Source organism: Perognathus longimembris, chromosome 11 (assembly GCF_023159225.1).
Source record: "Perognathus longimembris pacificus isolate PPM17 chromosome 11, ASM2315922v1, whole genome shotgun sequence".
Taxonomy (NCBI): domain Eukaryota; kingdom Metazoa; phylum Chordata; class Mammalia; order Rodentia; family Heteromyidae; genus Perognathus; species Perognathus longimembris.
In genome coordinates, this window is record NC_063171.1 from 36,009,065 (window position 1) to 36,024,371 (window position 15,307).

The 15,307-nt window shown below is 45.8% G+C and overlaps 1 protein-coding gene across 8 annotated transcripts; it reads left to right on the forward strand.

Annotated features, from left to right (window-relative positions):
* Positions 1–8,369: 8,369 nt before the first annotated feature.
* On the forward strand, positions 8,370–15,275 carry B4galt3 (beta-1,4-galactosyltransferase 3). Of its 8 annotated transcripts, none has more exons than XM_048357014.1 (9): positions 8,370–8,442; positions 8,704–8,778; positions 9,344–9,486; positions 9,852–10,126; positions 10,658–10,893; positions 12,434–12,624; positions 12,739–12,861; positions 14,268–14,372; positions 14,489–15,275. In XM_048357014.1, exons 4-9 carry the CDS (start codon positions 9,865–9,867, stop codon positions 14,760–14,762), a joined length of 1,191 nt encoding a protein of 396 aa, XP_048212971.1. In that variant the 5' UTR covers positions 8,370–8,442; positions 8,704–8,778; positions 9,344–9,486; positions 9,852–9,864; the 3' UTR covers positions 14,763–15,275. The 8 variants fall into 8 exon arrangements, with proteins under 8 accessions (XP_048212971.1, XP_048212972.1, XP_048212974.1 ...); XM_048357015.1 differs by having other exon boundaries at positions 9,344–9,485; positions 9,829–10,126; XM_048357017.1 differs by having other exon boundaries at positions 9,412–9,486; positions 9,829–10,126.
* The last annotated feature ends 32 nt before the right edge of the window (positions 15,276–15,307 follow it).

A 15,307-nucleotide genomic window follows, 5' to 3' on the forward strand; every position in this document is an offset into this window, starting at 1 on the left:
GCAAGTAATTAAGATAGCTCTTTTCAAGTTTCTTTAATGCTCTTGGCAATTCACACTTTATAAATCATTTCCATATATATTTGATCTTAAGAAGAACAGTTTTGCTCACCAGAAAGAATTATTACTGACAAAGATTTTTTTTCCCCCCCAGAAAGAGACTGAGCTTAGAAGCTACCTGTGATCAGATGTATATATTAGTTGCTGGGAGCATACAGTGAAAGGGGGTGCAGAAAAAAGCTAGCTCTTCAAAGAGAACTTATTATGAGTATCTCAGCCCTGAGGTAAAGGCTGACTCCTTTCTAGAATGATCTCCCCCTCCCAGACCCAAGATATGGCTGCACATAATACCTCAAAGTCAAGATTCCAACAAGTTCTTCCTGGGGCTACAAGAACCTTCTTACAGGCTGGGAACACGGCCTAATGGTAGAGTGCTTGCCTTGTATACATGAAGCCCTGGGCTCGATTCCGCAGCACCACATATATAGAAAAAGACAGAAGTGGTGCTGTGGCTCAAGTGGTAGAGTGCTAGCCTTGAGCAAAAAGAAGCCAGGGACAGTGCTCAGGCCCTGCGTTCAGGCCCCAGGACTAGCAAAATAAATAAATAAATAAATAAATAACAAAATAACACCCCCCTCCTAAAAAAAACCAAACCTTCTTACCTTCCTGAAAGAACCAAGATGAGCTCTGCTCCCCAATTTACTAGCCTTCATGAGGTATACAAATGAGCAAGAACAGGAACCAGGAAGAAAGGAGGCAGTGAATCTGAGAATCTGGTCTTAAAGGTGTAAAGAAGAGCCGGGGCAGGGAAGGAGGAGAAGGCAGCAGTAGTAAGCCTAACATTGGTAGCTTATATTTATAATGCTACTTAATCAAGTAGCTGAGATCTGAGGTTCACTGTTCAAAGACAACGTGGGTAGAAAGATCCCTGAGCTTCTTATCTCCAATTAACCAGCAAACACTGCAAGTGGAGGGGAGACTCAAGGAGCAGAGTGTTGCCAGCCTTGAGCAGAAAAGACCAAATGAAAGTGTGATGTCCTGAGTGTAAAGCCCAGTGATAGCACCAGAAGAAAGGAAAAATAAAACAAGATAAAAGCATCAGTGATTGACAAAGGAGTAAGCGTCTCCTTAGAGAAGTTAAAGCAGAGTTTGTACTACCACTTTATGAGATGGCATGTGTTATGTATGAAAGTATGTTAGAGTTGAGGAAAGAGACTGAAACTGATGGAATTGGGCCCATTTCCTTTTTTTTTTTTTTTTTTTTCCTTTGGTCAGTCCTGGGGCTTGAACTCTAGGCCCAGGCACTGTCCCTGAGCTCTTTAGCTCAAGGCTAGTGCTCTATCACTTGAACCACAGTACCACTTCCGATTTTTTGGCAGTTAATTAGAGTTAAGAGTCTCATGGACTTTCCTGCCTGAGCTGGTTTTGAACTATGATCCTCAGATCTCAGCCTCTTCCTGAGTAGCTAGGATTATAGGATTGAGCCACCAACATCTGGCCTGGCCCCTTTCTTTCTTTCTTTCTTTCTTTCTTTCTTTCTTTCTTTCTTTCTTTCTTTCTTTCTTTCTTTCTTTCTTTCTTTCTTTCTTTCTTCCTTCCTTTCTTCCTTCCTTCCTTCCTTCCTTTCTTTCTTTCCTTCTTTCTTTCTTTTTTTTGCCAGTCCTGGGCCTTGGACTCAGGGTCTGAGCACTGCCCCTGGCTTGTTTTTGCTCAAGGCTAGCACTCTGCCACTTGAGCCACAGCGCCACTGCTGGCCGTTCTCTATATATGTGGTGCTGGGGAATCGAACCCAGGGCTTCATGTATATGAGGCAAGCACTCTTGCCACTAGGCCATATTCCCAGCTCTGGCCCATTTCTTTATATTCGTCTGGCCTCTGAAATTCTCTGCTTCCATGGTTAGAGCAGAGGGAATCTAGGCATTTGTTCCACCACTACTTTTATGGATGGAGATGGGAGAGCCAGGGTTTCTGGAGACTACGGTGGAATGGGTATTGATGTTTCTACTCCACTTCTAGTCTCATTTCTTTAATCTCTACATAGTACTATAGTATTTTGTTTTCTAAAATACCAAATTGTCAGTAAGTGAGAAAATAACAACAGCAGCATCTCATTGGTCAGGGCTTGTGGGGGAGGAAGAGGCAAGTAAATGGATTTTAATGTATTTATATTCTATTGGCTAAGAGGATGCTTCTAAGCCAATCAAATACCTTCTCCATTGAATGTTGCTGGGAAGTAGCCAAAATCATTGGCAGCAAGAGTAACCAGCTGACAGCTGGAGGAAACCACCAGTTCTAAAAACATTCAGAAAGGGGGCAGGGCAGGGGATGTTAGGAGGGGGGGTTCAGAGGAGAAGGGGGAACAACAATACTGAACAACTTCCCCAGACACAGCCTTATATGGGGACAGGCCCAGAGTAGTTACATAGCTTTGGGAAGGAAAGGGAGGGGAGGAAGTAGGTTTAAGCATCCTTATAGACTTTGGACAACTAGCAACAGGCCCCATAAACCCACACAAACAGTAACACACATTTTATATTTACATCCAACTTCATTGAGGCATACCAGCAAACTCTCTTTACAATGCAGATGAAAATAAACACTAGAGACAGCTGCTCACACACACGCACACACACACACAACATTGGGTTGTAAACTGATGTAATCATACTTTTGGGAAGGACACTGTTCACTTACGTGTAATGATTTACTCAAGTCACGATCTCTGTGAATCTTGCTTTTCTCATCTGAAAATTGGGTTACTATCTGACTTTGGGTGAGGTTGTTAAAACATATCACAGTGGAAAGGCTTGGTATGGTCTCTGCCTTCCAAAGTGGTCAGTGTGTGCTGATTCTCTTTCCCTTAGTCAAAAAAAAAAAAAAAATGATACCAAGGAACTGTCTAAGTCAGGTCTAAAATGAAATTTTTGTCAAATTTGGTCCAAATATCCTTGGTTACATTCAGGGACTAATAGGGAATATACAGATCCTGTCCTCAGAGAATTTACAGAAGAAAGTGAGGGTCAAAAACTAGGTGTGGTGATGCATGCCTGGAATCCTAGCACTTGGGACATGGAGACAGGAGGCAGGAGGATGGTGAGTTCAAGACCAGCTTGGGCTATACAGGTAGACTGTCTCAAAAAAACAAAAGAACAAAGATTATGGTTGAGAATTTTTTGGTTGAACTAGGGGTTTGAACACAAGGCCTTGTGCTGCCTTGGCTGGAGGGATACTGAGCAAAGCCTCCAGTTCTCTTTTTCCACTGGTTATTTTTAGGATCAAGTCTTGTTTCCCACCCCAAGCTGTGATCCACATATTTTAAGGCTTCCTGTTGTTGCCCTGTGGGAGAACCATATTTCATTGATCTCTGTACATGATCTGTCTTTACTTCTACAATTAAGTTCCTTTACAAATCAGAGCTTTTACTCAGTTTGCATTGTGTGCTAGCCGTTTAGATGTGTTGAAGATCTGCTGCTGCCTGCTAGGACTTTTCTATAGTTCTTGATAATTATCTAAAACCTCTTAGGATGAGACTCACTTTATAGTTGAAACCCAGGGAGCATATTGCTCAGTCACAAAGCAAATGTGTTTTAAAGCTGGTATTGCATTCAAACCCAGTATTATCTCACTTTGAGTCTCCACAGTTACCTCAAACTCATTAAGTCCACATGTTGTTGTCTCTACTTCTCCTCATAAATGTCGCTCTTCCAAAGTTTTGTTTCTCATTAAATAGCACCATTGGGGAGATGTAGCACAGTGGTAGAGTGCTTACCTAGCACACCCAAGGCCCTGGGTTTGAATCACAGCAGCAACCAACAAAAGCACTACTATCTATAGATCCAAGAAAGAAATCCAATAGTCATCTTAGAGTCCTCTAACTCAGCAATTTAGCACATCCAGTCATCAAGTCCTGTTTGCCTCCCAAAAGTTGTGGGGTTTTTTTTGTTTTTTGTTTTTTTGCCAGTCCTGGGGCTTAGACTCAGGAACTGAGCATTGTCCCTGGCTTCTTTTTGCTCAAGGCTAGCACTCTATCTCTTCAGCCACAGCACCACTTCCTGTTTATGTGGTGCTAAGGAATCGAACCCAGGGCTTCGAACTCAGTAGTAAATCACTCTACCCCTAAGCCACATTCCCAGCCTTCTCCCAAAAGTTTTTAAAGTATCTCTTTCTATCTCTGAGATAAAAAAAAATGTTACAATAATCCAGATTTCCACAGGAAGGAAGTTCTGATTACAGCACTCCAGTTCAGAAAATTTTAACACCTTCTTGTCCTTGGGATAAAAACCAAACTCATTTATTTGTTTGTTGGTTTGGTGGTGTGGTTGAACAGGGTATTTATGCATACAGGCTCATTCTGTTGTCTAGCCAAATTTTCTAAGTTCTTTCTCATTTTCAGATCCCCACCCTCCCTCTCTCTCTTCTTTTCAGATAGTCAGAATTGAACCCAAGGTCTTATCACTTAAGCCATACCTCTCATTTCCAGATGGTTTCCTCTACTTAGAACAATGGTCATCTATTAAAAGAGAATAGCTGATGGGTGCTGGTGGCACATGCCTGTAATCCTAGCTACTCAGGAGGCTGAGAGATCTGAGGAATGAGGTTTGAAATCAGCCCAAGGAGAAGAAAAGTACAAGAGACTATGATGAGACTATGATTAACCAGCAAAAGGCCAGAAAGATCAAGTTGTAGAGTGCTAGCTTTGAGTGAAAAAGCCACACATGAGCATAAGGCCTTAGGTTGAGACCCCTCCCAAAAAGATAATTTTCAGAAAAAGGTAAAAATTATGACTTAACCTTCTTTCTCTCCTTTTGTAACAAAGCCTTTTATCCCCTCTTCCAACTCTTCACTTTTTTTTTTTTTTTTTTTTTTGGTTTGAGACCAGGGCTCAAACTGGGTACCTGAGGGCTGGGAATATGGCCTAGTGGTAAAGTGCTCACTTTGTATACATGAAGCCCTGGATTCCATTCCTCAGCACCACATATATAGAAAAAGCTGGAAGTGGCACTGTGGCTCAAGTGGTAGAGTGCTGTCCTTGAGCAAAAAGAAGCCAGGGATAGTGCTCAGGCCCTGAGTTCAAGCCCCAGGACTGGCAACAAAACAAAACAAAACAAACTGGGTAGCTGATAGATTCACTCATTGGCTAGCACTCTACCAACTGAGCCACATCTCCAATCACAACTTTTTGTAACATCTCTTCCAACTCAGAACCAAAGTCCAAGAAATTGATTCACTCCTAATCATGTTCTTTTGTTGTTATTCTTTTCTGGTGTGTGTGTGTGTGTGTGTGTGTGTGTGTGTGTGTGTGTGTGTTAGTTGAGATAGGGTCTCACTATATATCCCAGGCTGGCCTGGAACTCCTGACCCTCCTTACAAGTAGTTACAAGTGCATGCAATTATGCCCAGCTTAACATCATCATCATCATCATCATCATCATCATCATCATCATCATCATCGTATTTCTAAAGAACTTATTCAGACAGCTGTTAAAATAGTAGGAAAGGGGGCTGGGGATATAGCCTAGTGGCAAGAGTGCCTCGGATACGCGAGGCCCTAGGTTCGATTCCCCAGCACCACATATACAGAAGCGGCGCTGTGGCTCAAGTGGCAGAGTGCTAGCCTTGAGCGGGAAGAAGCCAGGGACAGTGCTCAGGCCCTGAGTCCAAGGCCCAGGACTGGCCAAAAAAAAAAAAAAAATAGTAAGAAAGACTTTAAAAGAGCTGGCATTGGTGCCTCATACCTGTCATCTTGGCTACTCAGGAGGTGAAGATCTGAGTGAGTATCATAACTCAAAGCCAGTCCAGGCAGGAAAGTCCATGAAATTCTTATCTCCAATTAACTACCAAAAAGCTGGAAATGGGGCTGGGAATATGGCCTAGTGGCAAGAGTGCTTGCCTTATATATATGAAGCCCTGGGTTCGATTCCTCAGCACCATATATATACAAAAAGGCCAGAAGTGGCGCTGTGTCTCAAGTGGTAGAGTGCTAGCCTTGAGCAAAAAGAAGCCAGGGATAGTGCTCAGGCCCTGAGTCCAAGGCCCAGGACTGGCAAAAACCAAAATCAAACAAATGGAGCTGTGGCTTAAAGTGGTAGGGCACTAATCCTGAACACAAGAAGCTCAGAGACAGCACCCAGACCTTGAGTTCAAGCCCCAGGACCAGCACACACACACACACACACACACACACACACACACACACACACACACACACACACACTATTGGGGGAGAAGGAAGAAGAAGAGGGGAAAGCAGAAGACCCAACAAACTCAAATTCTGATAGGTAAGGACAGTGGGGATTAGACAATAAAGAGTCTAGCTATGGAAGGAAAATTACATCTAGGGTAGAAGGATTCTTGCTAAACAGACTTAACAGAATTCTTGCTGAAGGCTGGAAAAGAGTGACCAGATAACAAGGGGTGGGGCGGGAAGAGAAGAGAGGCTCCTGCTTATCTGGTTTGGCAGGATTCTTGCTAACAGTGTCTAAGCAAGCCAAAGGTAGGACTCAAGGATATGATCTAGTTAAAAAGAGGGCTAAGGTGCTGGGAATATGGCCTAGTGGCAAGAGTGCTTGCCTCCCATACATGAAGCCCTGGGTTCAATTCCCCAGCACCACATATAGAGAAAATGACCAGAAGTAGCACTGTGGCTCTAGTGGCAGAGTGCTAGCCTTGAGCAAAAAGAAGCCAGGGACAGTGCTCAGGCCCTGAGTCCAAACCCCAGGACTGGCAAAAAAAAAAAGAGGAGCCTGTCTAAAGTTTGTTTAGGAAGAAAGAACTGAATGCATGTTTACTTGTGAAGGAACTGTCAAATATCACTGACATAAAACAAAATAGAGAACACACACATTTACAGATTAGAAATACAAAAATGAATAAGAATATGGAGTTATTTTTCTCCTCAAATTAGGAAGGAGGAAGTGGACCTATTCCAGACAGGAAATAATTTGTATGCAGATTATTTATCCATATGAATTATAAAACAATTCTCACTAAACTCACTAAAAACAGAATCGTATAAAGCATGACTTATTATAGGCAGGTTTGCCCATTAGCTCGTTGCTATTTTTAGAAAGCCTTCCGGGAATTGCCACGTATGAATGAGGTGTCATTTCTGGGTTATCATATTTATCACACTACATGATTTACATCTTTTCCTTCCTTCACACACGCACAAGAGACCATGAACTTTCTGGGGTAGACACTGAGTAATTCAGGTCTCTTATTGTTTCCTCAGCATGAACAATTACTTTTTTTGGTTTTTTTTGATGCTGCGTTTACTGAGGCTTTAACTCAGGACCTGGGCACTGTCACTTAGCTTTTTTTTTTTTTTTTTTTGTCAGTCCTGGGCCTTGGCCTCAGGGCCTGAGCACTGTCCCTGGCTTCTTTTTGCTCAAGGCTAGCACTCTGCCACTTGAGCCACAGTGCCACTTCTATATATGTGGTACTGAGGAATCGAACCCAGGCTTCATGTATACGAGGCAAGCGCTCTTGCCACTAGGCCACATTCCCAGCCCTCACTTAGGTTTTTTACTCAAGGCTGGCACTCTACCTTTTGAGCCACAGCTCAAGTCACTTCTGGCTTTTTGGTGGAGATGTGTGTGTGTGTGTGTGTATACGTACACACATACACACACACATATATATACATACATACACACATGTATATGCTAGCGGGAGAGGAAGCCATGGAGAAACAATCACACATAATGTAGCTTCCGTTTTATGCCAATATCTATGGAAACACAGTCTTCCATTAAAGCAGATACTGTGTTTCTCTCCACACTCAACATTTCTGTTTTACTAACTGTGTCCATTTTAAGCATGGGGATACAAAGTTGTGCTACGGTAGTCGGCAACCCTGTAGCCTGAGCGTGAAAGAATCGTGATTTAAAATGGCACTACCTAGCTACTCGAAGGATGGCGGTTCAAAGCCAGCCAGGGCAGGGAAGTCTGTGAGACTCTAATCTCCAATTAACCACCAGAAAAAAAAAATGGAGATGGCGCTGTGGCTCAAGTGGTAGAGCACTAGCCTTGAGCCGAAGAACTCAGGGACAGCAGCCAGGCCCAGAGTTCAAACCCTACGACTGACAAAAATAAAAATAAAATAAAATGGTACAATAGGTTGCAGGGGGCGCCAATAACACTCAGGAGAAGGGCTCAGCCTACTCCCTGGGGTGAGTGAGGTCGTCGGAAGCAGCAGAAACTCTAGCTTCAGTCCTAGCGCAAAAGGAGGATTTGAACTGCTGTCGTTATCTGAGAGGTGGGATCCTGGAACCCCGGCCGCACTCCGGCTGGGACCTGCTGCAGGCAGCGCTCCCCCGGCCTGGCCACGCCCCCAGAGCCCTCCTCCGTGACGCAAGGCCACGCCCCGTGGCGCCCGCTTCCAAGATGGCGGCCGCTGTTCCTGCCCGGCTGTCGGGGCGGCGGTGACGACTGGAAACCCACCAGGTATGTAAACTGAGGACCGTGAGGGGGGAGAAGCCTGGGAGAACGGCTCGGGTGGTCGAGAGGTGAGAAGTTTGGGGTAAAGCTAGAGAAAAGCTTGAATGGGGATGGGGGTCCCGCGTAGAAGGGTGGATGGGGGCCGGGCGGGCTCATTTTGCAGGGCCAGGCAAGGGAGGAGGGGTCGGAGGGAGAGGGATGAAATGGGCGTGCTCCGAAAGAACGGGGTGCTAATCCCCCTGAACATCTCTGGCCACGCCCCTCCAGGTGAGTCCGCGCAGGCACCCCTGACCGGCAGGCGCCCTCCTCCCCACCCGCATTCGAACCTGGAAAGGTAGAAAGGTAAAGGACGCCCCCCTCCCCCCCCCGCCCTGCTCCCGACAGCCCTTAGGGGCTGTCGGCTTGTAGCTCCCAGGTGGTCACGCTCCCTGCACCTGCCGAGCAAGCTCCCTGGCTCGTGAAGACCAGAAAGAGCCTGTCTCCTACTTCGCCCTGACTTCTCCTGAGGCCACTCCAAGGTCCTGTCATGACTGTCTTGTCTCTTCAACGGGTTTTCAGGGTGGGGGGAAATAACACCCCTACTTGCTGTACTGTTCCCACTTCCTAAAACGAATCCGTTCTATTGCGATTGGGGGTTAAGTACCGACCCCACACAGTCACACTCATTCCAGAGTAGCCAGGGAAGAAAGGCCCAGTAACTAGTGTCTTCTGCACTCCTCTTCTTTCCAAACACTTTCCCTCACTTCCCCTGAGGGAAAACTAGTTTTGTCTCGATTTATTATTGTTTTGTGTGTGGTGATGCTGGGGTTCGAATTAGGTACTATACCACTTAAACCACACCCCCAGCCATCCGAACATTGATTTCTACATGCACGTGTCTGACTATCCTTGACCACTTCTGTTCCAGCTGGTACCAGATTTGCTATGAGGAGCTGGATGGAGCCTCCCTCTCCTTTGTGACATTTCCAATTCTAGATAATGCCTCACATCGGTGTACCCCCGGAACCCCCTGGAGCCCCCACTGTCCGGAAGAAGACAGCTTGAACCTAGGTGAGTCTTCTTCCCCTCTTTAAGACTGGAGGGACATCAGAGACTTGTGAGATGGACATGGAACTTAAATGATGAAAGAATTCTTAGGGGTGGGGACTGAGTATAGATGGTAGGAGTGATTGGGGGGGTGTATGGAAATGAAACAGGCTGGAAGTGACAGGTGTTTGAGCTACTGGTGGTTACATTCTAGGTATTTCCTTTCCTTGTGTGACTGATTGTACACCTGTGTGTTTATTTCTATGACTTTGTTCTCTGCCTGTTTTGCCGGTGTGCCCTGGCACCCTCTTCATTTCTGACCTGCTAATCTCCCTGCTGGCTCGCTGTCTTCTTGCCTCCTCCCAGAACTCTCCTCTCTCCCTCCTCAGACCTCAAGTCAGGATGTTGCGGAGGCTGCTGGAGAGGCCCTGTACCCTGGCCCTGCTTGTGGGCTCCCAGCTGGCTGTCATGATGTACCTGTCACTAGGGGGCTTCCGAAGTCTTAGTGCCCTATTTGGCAGAGATCAGGGGCCAACATTTGACTATTCTCATCCCCGGGATGTCTACAGTAACCTCAGTCATCTGCCTGGGGCCCCTGTAGCCCCAGGGGGTCCTCTAGTTCCTCAAGCTCTGCCCTACTGTCCTGAACGGTCTCCTCTTTTAGGTGAGTACAAAAGGAAGTTGAAAGAAATGACAAGGTATAGAGGGCAGGGTATATTGGACAGTCACAGAGTGGGATGTAGATTAATGTACGCTGAAATTGGGCTGAGGTAGAGAAAGAATGGATTCTGAATTAGAGTTTAGGCTCTGATTTGAGTCACAGTCTTCTATTGCTTGCTTATTTATGGGTTTTTCCTGCCTCAGGCTAGGAATTATTCCCTTTGTAGATGCACCCTGGCTTAATTAGCTAGTTGGAAGCCATGTTCTCTTCCTCTCCCAACTTTAGCTTCAAACCAGAAAGTTGTAGAACCCTTAATTCAGAAGGTATGTCATGTGAGTAGTCTGCTCCTTCCAGGCTTTGAGCAGCTGTCTCAATAAGAGGAAACCCAAAGCTTGTGAAGTTTCTGAATGAGCCCTGGGGGAATCTAAGCTCAGGGCCAGAGTGTCAGGGCCAGATGTATTCCCAGGCCCTACTGTTCATTCTTTTCACCTTTTCCCTCCAATCCGCCTGAACTTATCATTCCTTTCCCAACAGTGGGCCCTGTGTCGGTATCCTTTAGCCCAGTGCCATCACTAGCAGAGATTGTAGAGCGGAATCCCCGGGTGGAACCAGGGGGCCGGTACCGCCCTGCAGGGTGTGAACCCCGCTCCCGAACAGCCATTATTGTGCCCCATCGTGCCCGGGAGCACCACCTTCGTCTGCTGCTCTACCATTTACACCCCTTCCTGCAGCGCCAGCAGCTTGCTTATGGCATCTATGTCATCCACCAGGTACTTTCCATGTACACCTTTCTCTTTTGCTTTTTTTGCCAGTCCTCTTTTGTTGTTTGCTCAGTCAGGGCCCGAGCACTGTCACTGGCTTCTTTTTGCTCAAGGCTAGCACTCTACCACTTGAGCCACAGCGCCACCTCCAGCTTTTTCTATGTATGTGGTGCTGAGGAATCGAACCTAGGGCTTCATGTATATGAGGCAAGCACTTTACCAATAGATCATAATCTCAGCCCCTGCACCTTACTCTTTCTTTCATGTTAAGAAGCTGCAAATAAATGCCACTTCACTCTCACCTATTGGGTACCCAGAATCATTGTTAAGAGGGCAGAGTGGGAAGTAAAGCCCCTGGCCTTGTTCTTCCTTGTTCTCCTTATTCTGTTTAAGGTTTTTTCCTCTCAATGTCCCATGTCATCTATGATTTTTCTTTTGTTTAGTGGCTTATGCAAATTTGGAATCTGGCAGAGGGCTAAAATTCTAACTCTATAACTTGTGTCATGTGTGACATTAAACAAGGTATTTTAAAATATAATTTCATTGTTGTTACTAAGGTGTTATACAGAAGGGTGAGCAAGGTATTTAACCCTTTAAGCTAGGCTTGGAGGCTCATGCCTGTAATCTCAGCTGCTTGGGAGGCAGAGATCAGGAGGATCAAGGTTTAAGGCCAGAGTGGGCAAAAAGTTATCAAAACCCTTATTGTATCACCTGGGAATAGTGGTGCAGGTTTGTAATCCCAGTTGTGTTTGAGTTATAAATAGGAGGATTGTGGAAGTGGTCCTGTGGCTCAAAGTGTTAGAGCACTAGCCTTGAGCTGAAGAGCTCAGGGACAATACCTAGGCCCAGAGTTTAAGCCACATGACCAACCTAAATAAGTAAATAAATAAATAAACAAATAGGAGGATTGTGGTCCAGGGTGGCCTGGGCAAATAATGTGAGACTTTATCTAAAAAAATAAAGTGAAAAAGGATAGAGGCACGGTTCAAGTGGCAGAGTACCTGCCTAGCATGAAGTCAAGTTCAAATTCCAGTACTACCAAAAAAGGAAAAGATTATTTAACCCCTCTAAAATAAAGGCAAGAAACAACAGATAATATTACCACGCACCGCCCCCCCCCCCCCTCAGTCTTGGGACTTAAACTCAGGGCTTGGACACTGTCTCTGAACTTCTTTTACTCAAGACTGGTACTCCACCATTTGAACCACAATGCCACTTCCAGCCTTTTCTGTTTATACAGTACTGAAGAATCAATCCCAGGGCTTCATGCATGCTAGGCAAGCATTCTACCAGTAAGCCACATTCCCAGCCAGCAGATAATATACCACACTTTCTACATGATTGTTATGAAATGCTAAAACAGCAGCACCTAAATGTCAAGCATATGCTGACATGCAAAAAAATAATTTTGACTAGCTAAATGAAAAAGATAGTTTGTCTTTCTCTTTACTTTCCTTGCCTTTCATTCCACATAGACTCCCCTTTGCATGTTTATACTTCAGATCCTGCTCATCCATGCTGTCTATAGTCCTTGTCCATTCTCTTCTAGGCTGGAAATGGAACATTTAACAGGGCAAAGCTACTGAACGTTGGGGTGCGGGAGGCCCTTCGTGACGAAGAGTGGGACTGTCTGTTCTTGCATGATGTAGATCTCCTGCCAGAAAATGACCACAATCTGTATGTGTGTGACCCCCGGGGACCCCGCCATGTAGCTGTTGCCATGAACAAGTTTGGATACAGGTAGAGGGCATGGAAGGGTTCTGGGAAGTGTGGAGATGATGGAAGGAGAGCCCAGGGGTTATGGGTAGGGATGTCTCCAAGATTTGTGCATTGCAAGGATCTTTCTCTCCCTAGCCTTCCATACCCTCAGTACTTTGGAGGGGTCTCAGCGCTCACTCCTGACCAATACCTGAAGATGAATGGCTTCCCCAATGAATACTGGGGCTGGGGTGGTGAGGACGACGACATTGCTACCAGGTCAGATTTCCTGCTACTGCTTTTGTCCCTATCCCTGGCTAGTCTTTTTGTCCTACGTTGGGCATATTCCTTTCCCTTAGTCTTTTTTAGTCTACTCAGGTCAGGCTTTGTGTGCTGCTTTCTGTTCATTCTGTCATGTTATTTTTCTAGACCTAGTTAGCTATAGGAAATATTGTCATGGGTTTCCAGGGCTGGAGAATGTCTTAGGGACTGGTTTAGTCCTGCCATCTGATAGGCTTGCATCCTGATACTCCTATGAGGATAGAGGATCTGCTCCATGTAGCCAGACCACTTGAAAAAAAAAAACTGGCCAGTGCCATTGGCATGATACCAACTCATTTTTTAGCGTGTGAAACATTCTGACCTTCAGCGTCATTTGACCCAGTTTTATATGTGGTGTGAATACCAGGCTTGGCATGCTGGATTTATTGCCTCTGTTGTATCCACTGGGATTGGGAATCTGTGGATTCTCATCTTTTTGGGGATGTGGGCATGTAAAGTACTCAGCAAATTCCAAATGCACATATTCTTTCAGTTTCTTCCTAGGCTATCTTTACTCCTTGCTTTTGTCTGTCAGTATTAGGATTTAAAGTCCTGATTACTTGTGTCCATGAAAAACACACACAAGAAATGATGTGCTACTAGGGAGAGGTGTTATAGAGGTGTTATAGCCTTTAATTCTAAGTATGAATTACTGGTCTGTTCAGCTCGGTGGTAGAGTGTGTGCTTAGCATGTGCAAGATCCTAGGTTTGGTTCTTGGCACCAAAAATGGGGGGGAAATGTGCCGAGTTTGGAACTGCAACTCCCAATCATGTCCTATCCTTTTGACAAAATGGCTCTTTTTCCTGTCCTTCTCAGACGGCAAGAGCAAGTCCTGAGAGAAGCAAACATAGTAGATACAAACCAAACTCTCTAACAATTGTTTAAATGTCCCGGGGTGGGGCTGGGAATATGGCCTAGTGGCAAGAGTGCTCGCCTTGTATACATGAAACCCTGGGTTCAATTCCCCAGCACCACGTATATAGAAAATGGCCAGAAGTAGCGCTGTGGCTCAAGTGGTAGAGTGCTAGCCTTGAGCAAAAAGAAGCCAGGGACAGTGCTTAGGCCCTGAGTCCAAGGCCCAGGACTGGCCAAAAAAAAAAAAAAAGGCCCCAGGGTGCCTGGCTCTGGGCCCTGCCAATTTGGATATATGGAGCTTTTACATTCCCTTCATCTATATCCTTCTTCCTGTTTGATTTTCTCCTGCCTTCTCTATATGGCACTTTAAAATGTTTTGCTTTAACCAGTAGTCATTGTTCTTTGTGTACAGAAACATGCTGCCCCTTCTTTGCTGGCTTTTTTTATACACTTGCCAGAAGCTTTCCTCCATGCCGGATCCTCCAAGAGCCTCTCACTTTTCCTTTAGGGTGCGTCTGGCTGGTATGAAGATCTCTCGGCCTCCCACATCTGTGGGACACTATAAGATGGTGAAGCACCGAGGAGATAAGGGCAATGAGGAAAATCCCCACAGGTAGGGAGAGCTACCTGGGAATTTTTACTGTATTCTCAGGAAACTTCTTACCCCCAAAGAGTTCAGATTCCTGTCTATTCCTTTCTGCGTCTTAGTTTCCAACTTCTAACCCTCAGATTTGACCTCCTGGTCCGTACCCAGAATTCCTGGACACAAGATGGAATGAACTCACTGACATACAGATTGCTGGCTCGAGAGCTGGGTCCTCTGTATACAAATGTCACAGCAGACATTGGGACTGATCCCCGGGGTCCTCGTGCTCCCTCTGGTCCTCGTTACCCACCTGGTTCCTCCCAAGCCTTCCGTCAAGAGATGCTGCAGCGCCGGCCCCCAGCTAGGCCTGGCCCTCTGCCTACTGCCAACCACACAGTCCCCCGTGGTTCACACTGACTCCTCCTTGCCCACCTTAATCATGAAACTGAATCAAAGGGATTGTATTCTCCCCACCCTCAGCTCCTCACTCCTCTCAGAGAAGTGTGGGAGAACTGAGCTCTAGTGCTATGCTAGGGGCCAGGGGCCTCTCTTCACTGCTGGACTGGAGCTGGGCTCCTCTAGACTTGGCAGTCCCTTTTTCTAGGGCCACCTGCCAGAGCTTATGACTGTGAATTCTTGATGTCATGATTTTATGTGATGACTCCTGGGAGTCCCTTGTCCCTGGGGTAGGAGCAGGGCTGGGTCCCAAGCCCCTTCCTCTTCCATAGAGATCACTTCCAAGAAGAGTGATCTGGCTTCCCCTGGGACCTCTGTGAATATTTATTCTATTTATGGTTCCAAGGAAGCTGTCTGGTGAAGGAAGCCCTTCTCTGGGCACTTTATGCCAAGTGTTGGAGTAGCTCCCTCTTCTGGTCCTGGCTCAGAGGGCCAGGATTTTGATATATTTTCTAATAAAGGACTTTGTCTCGCTTCTGCTTTTGCTTTCTGCATCACAGGCACAC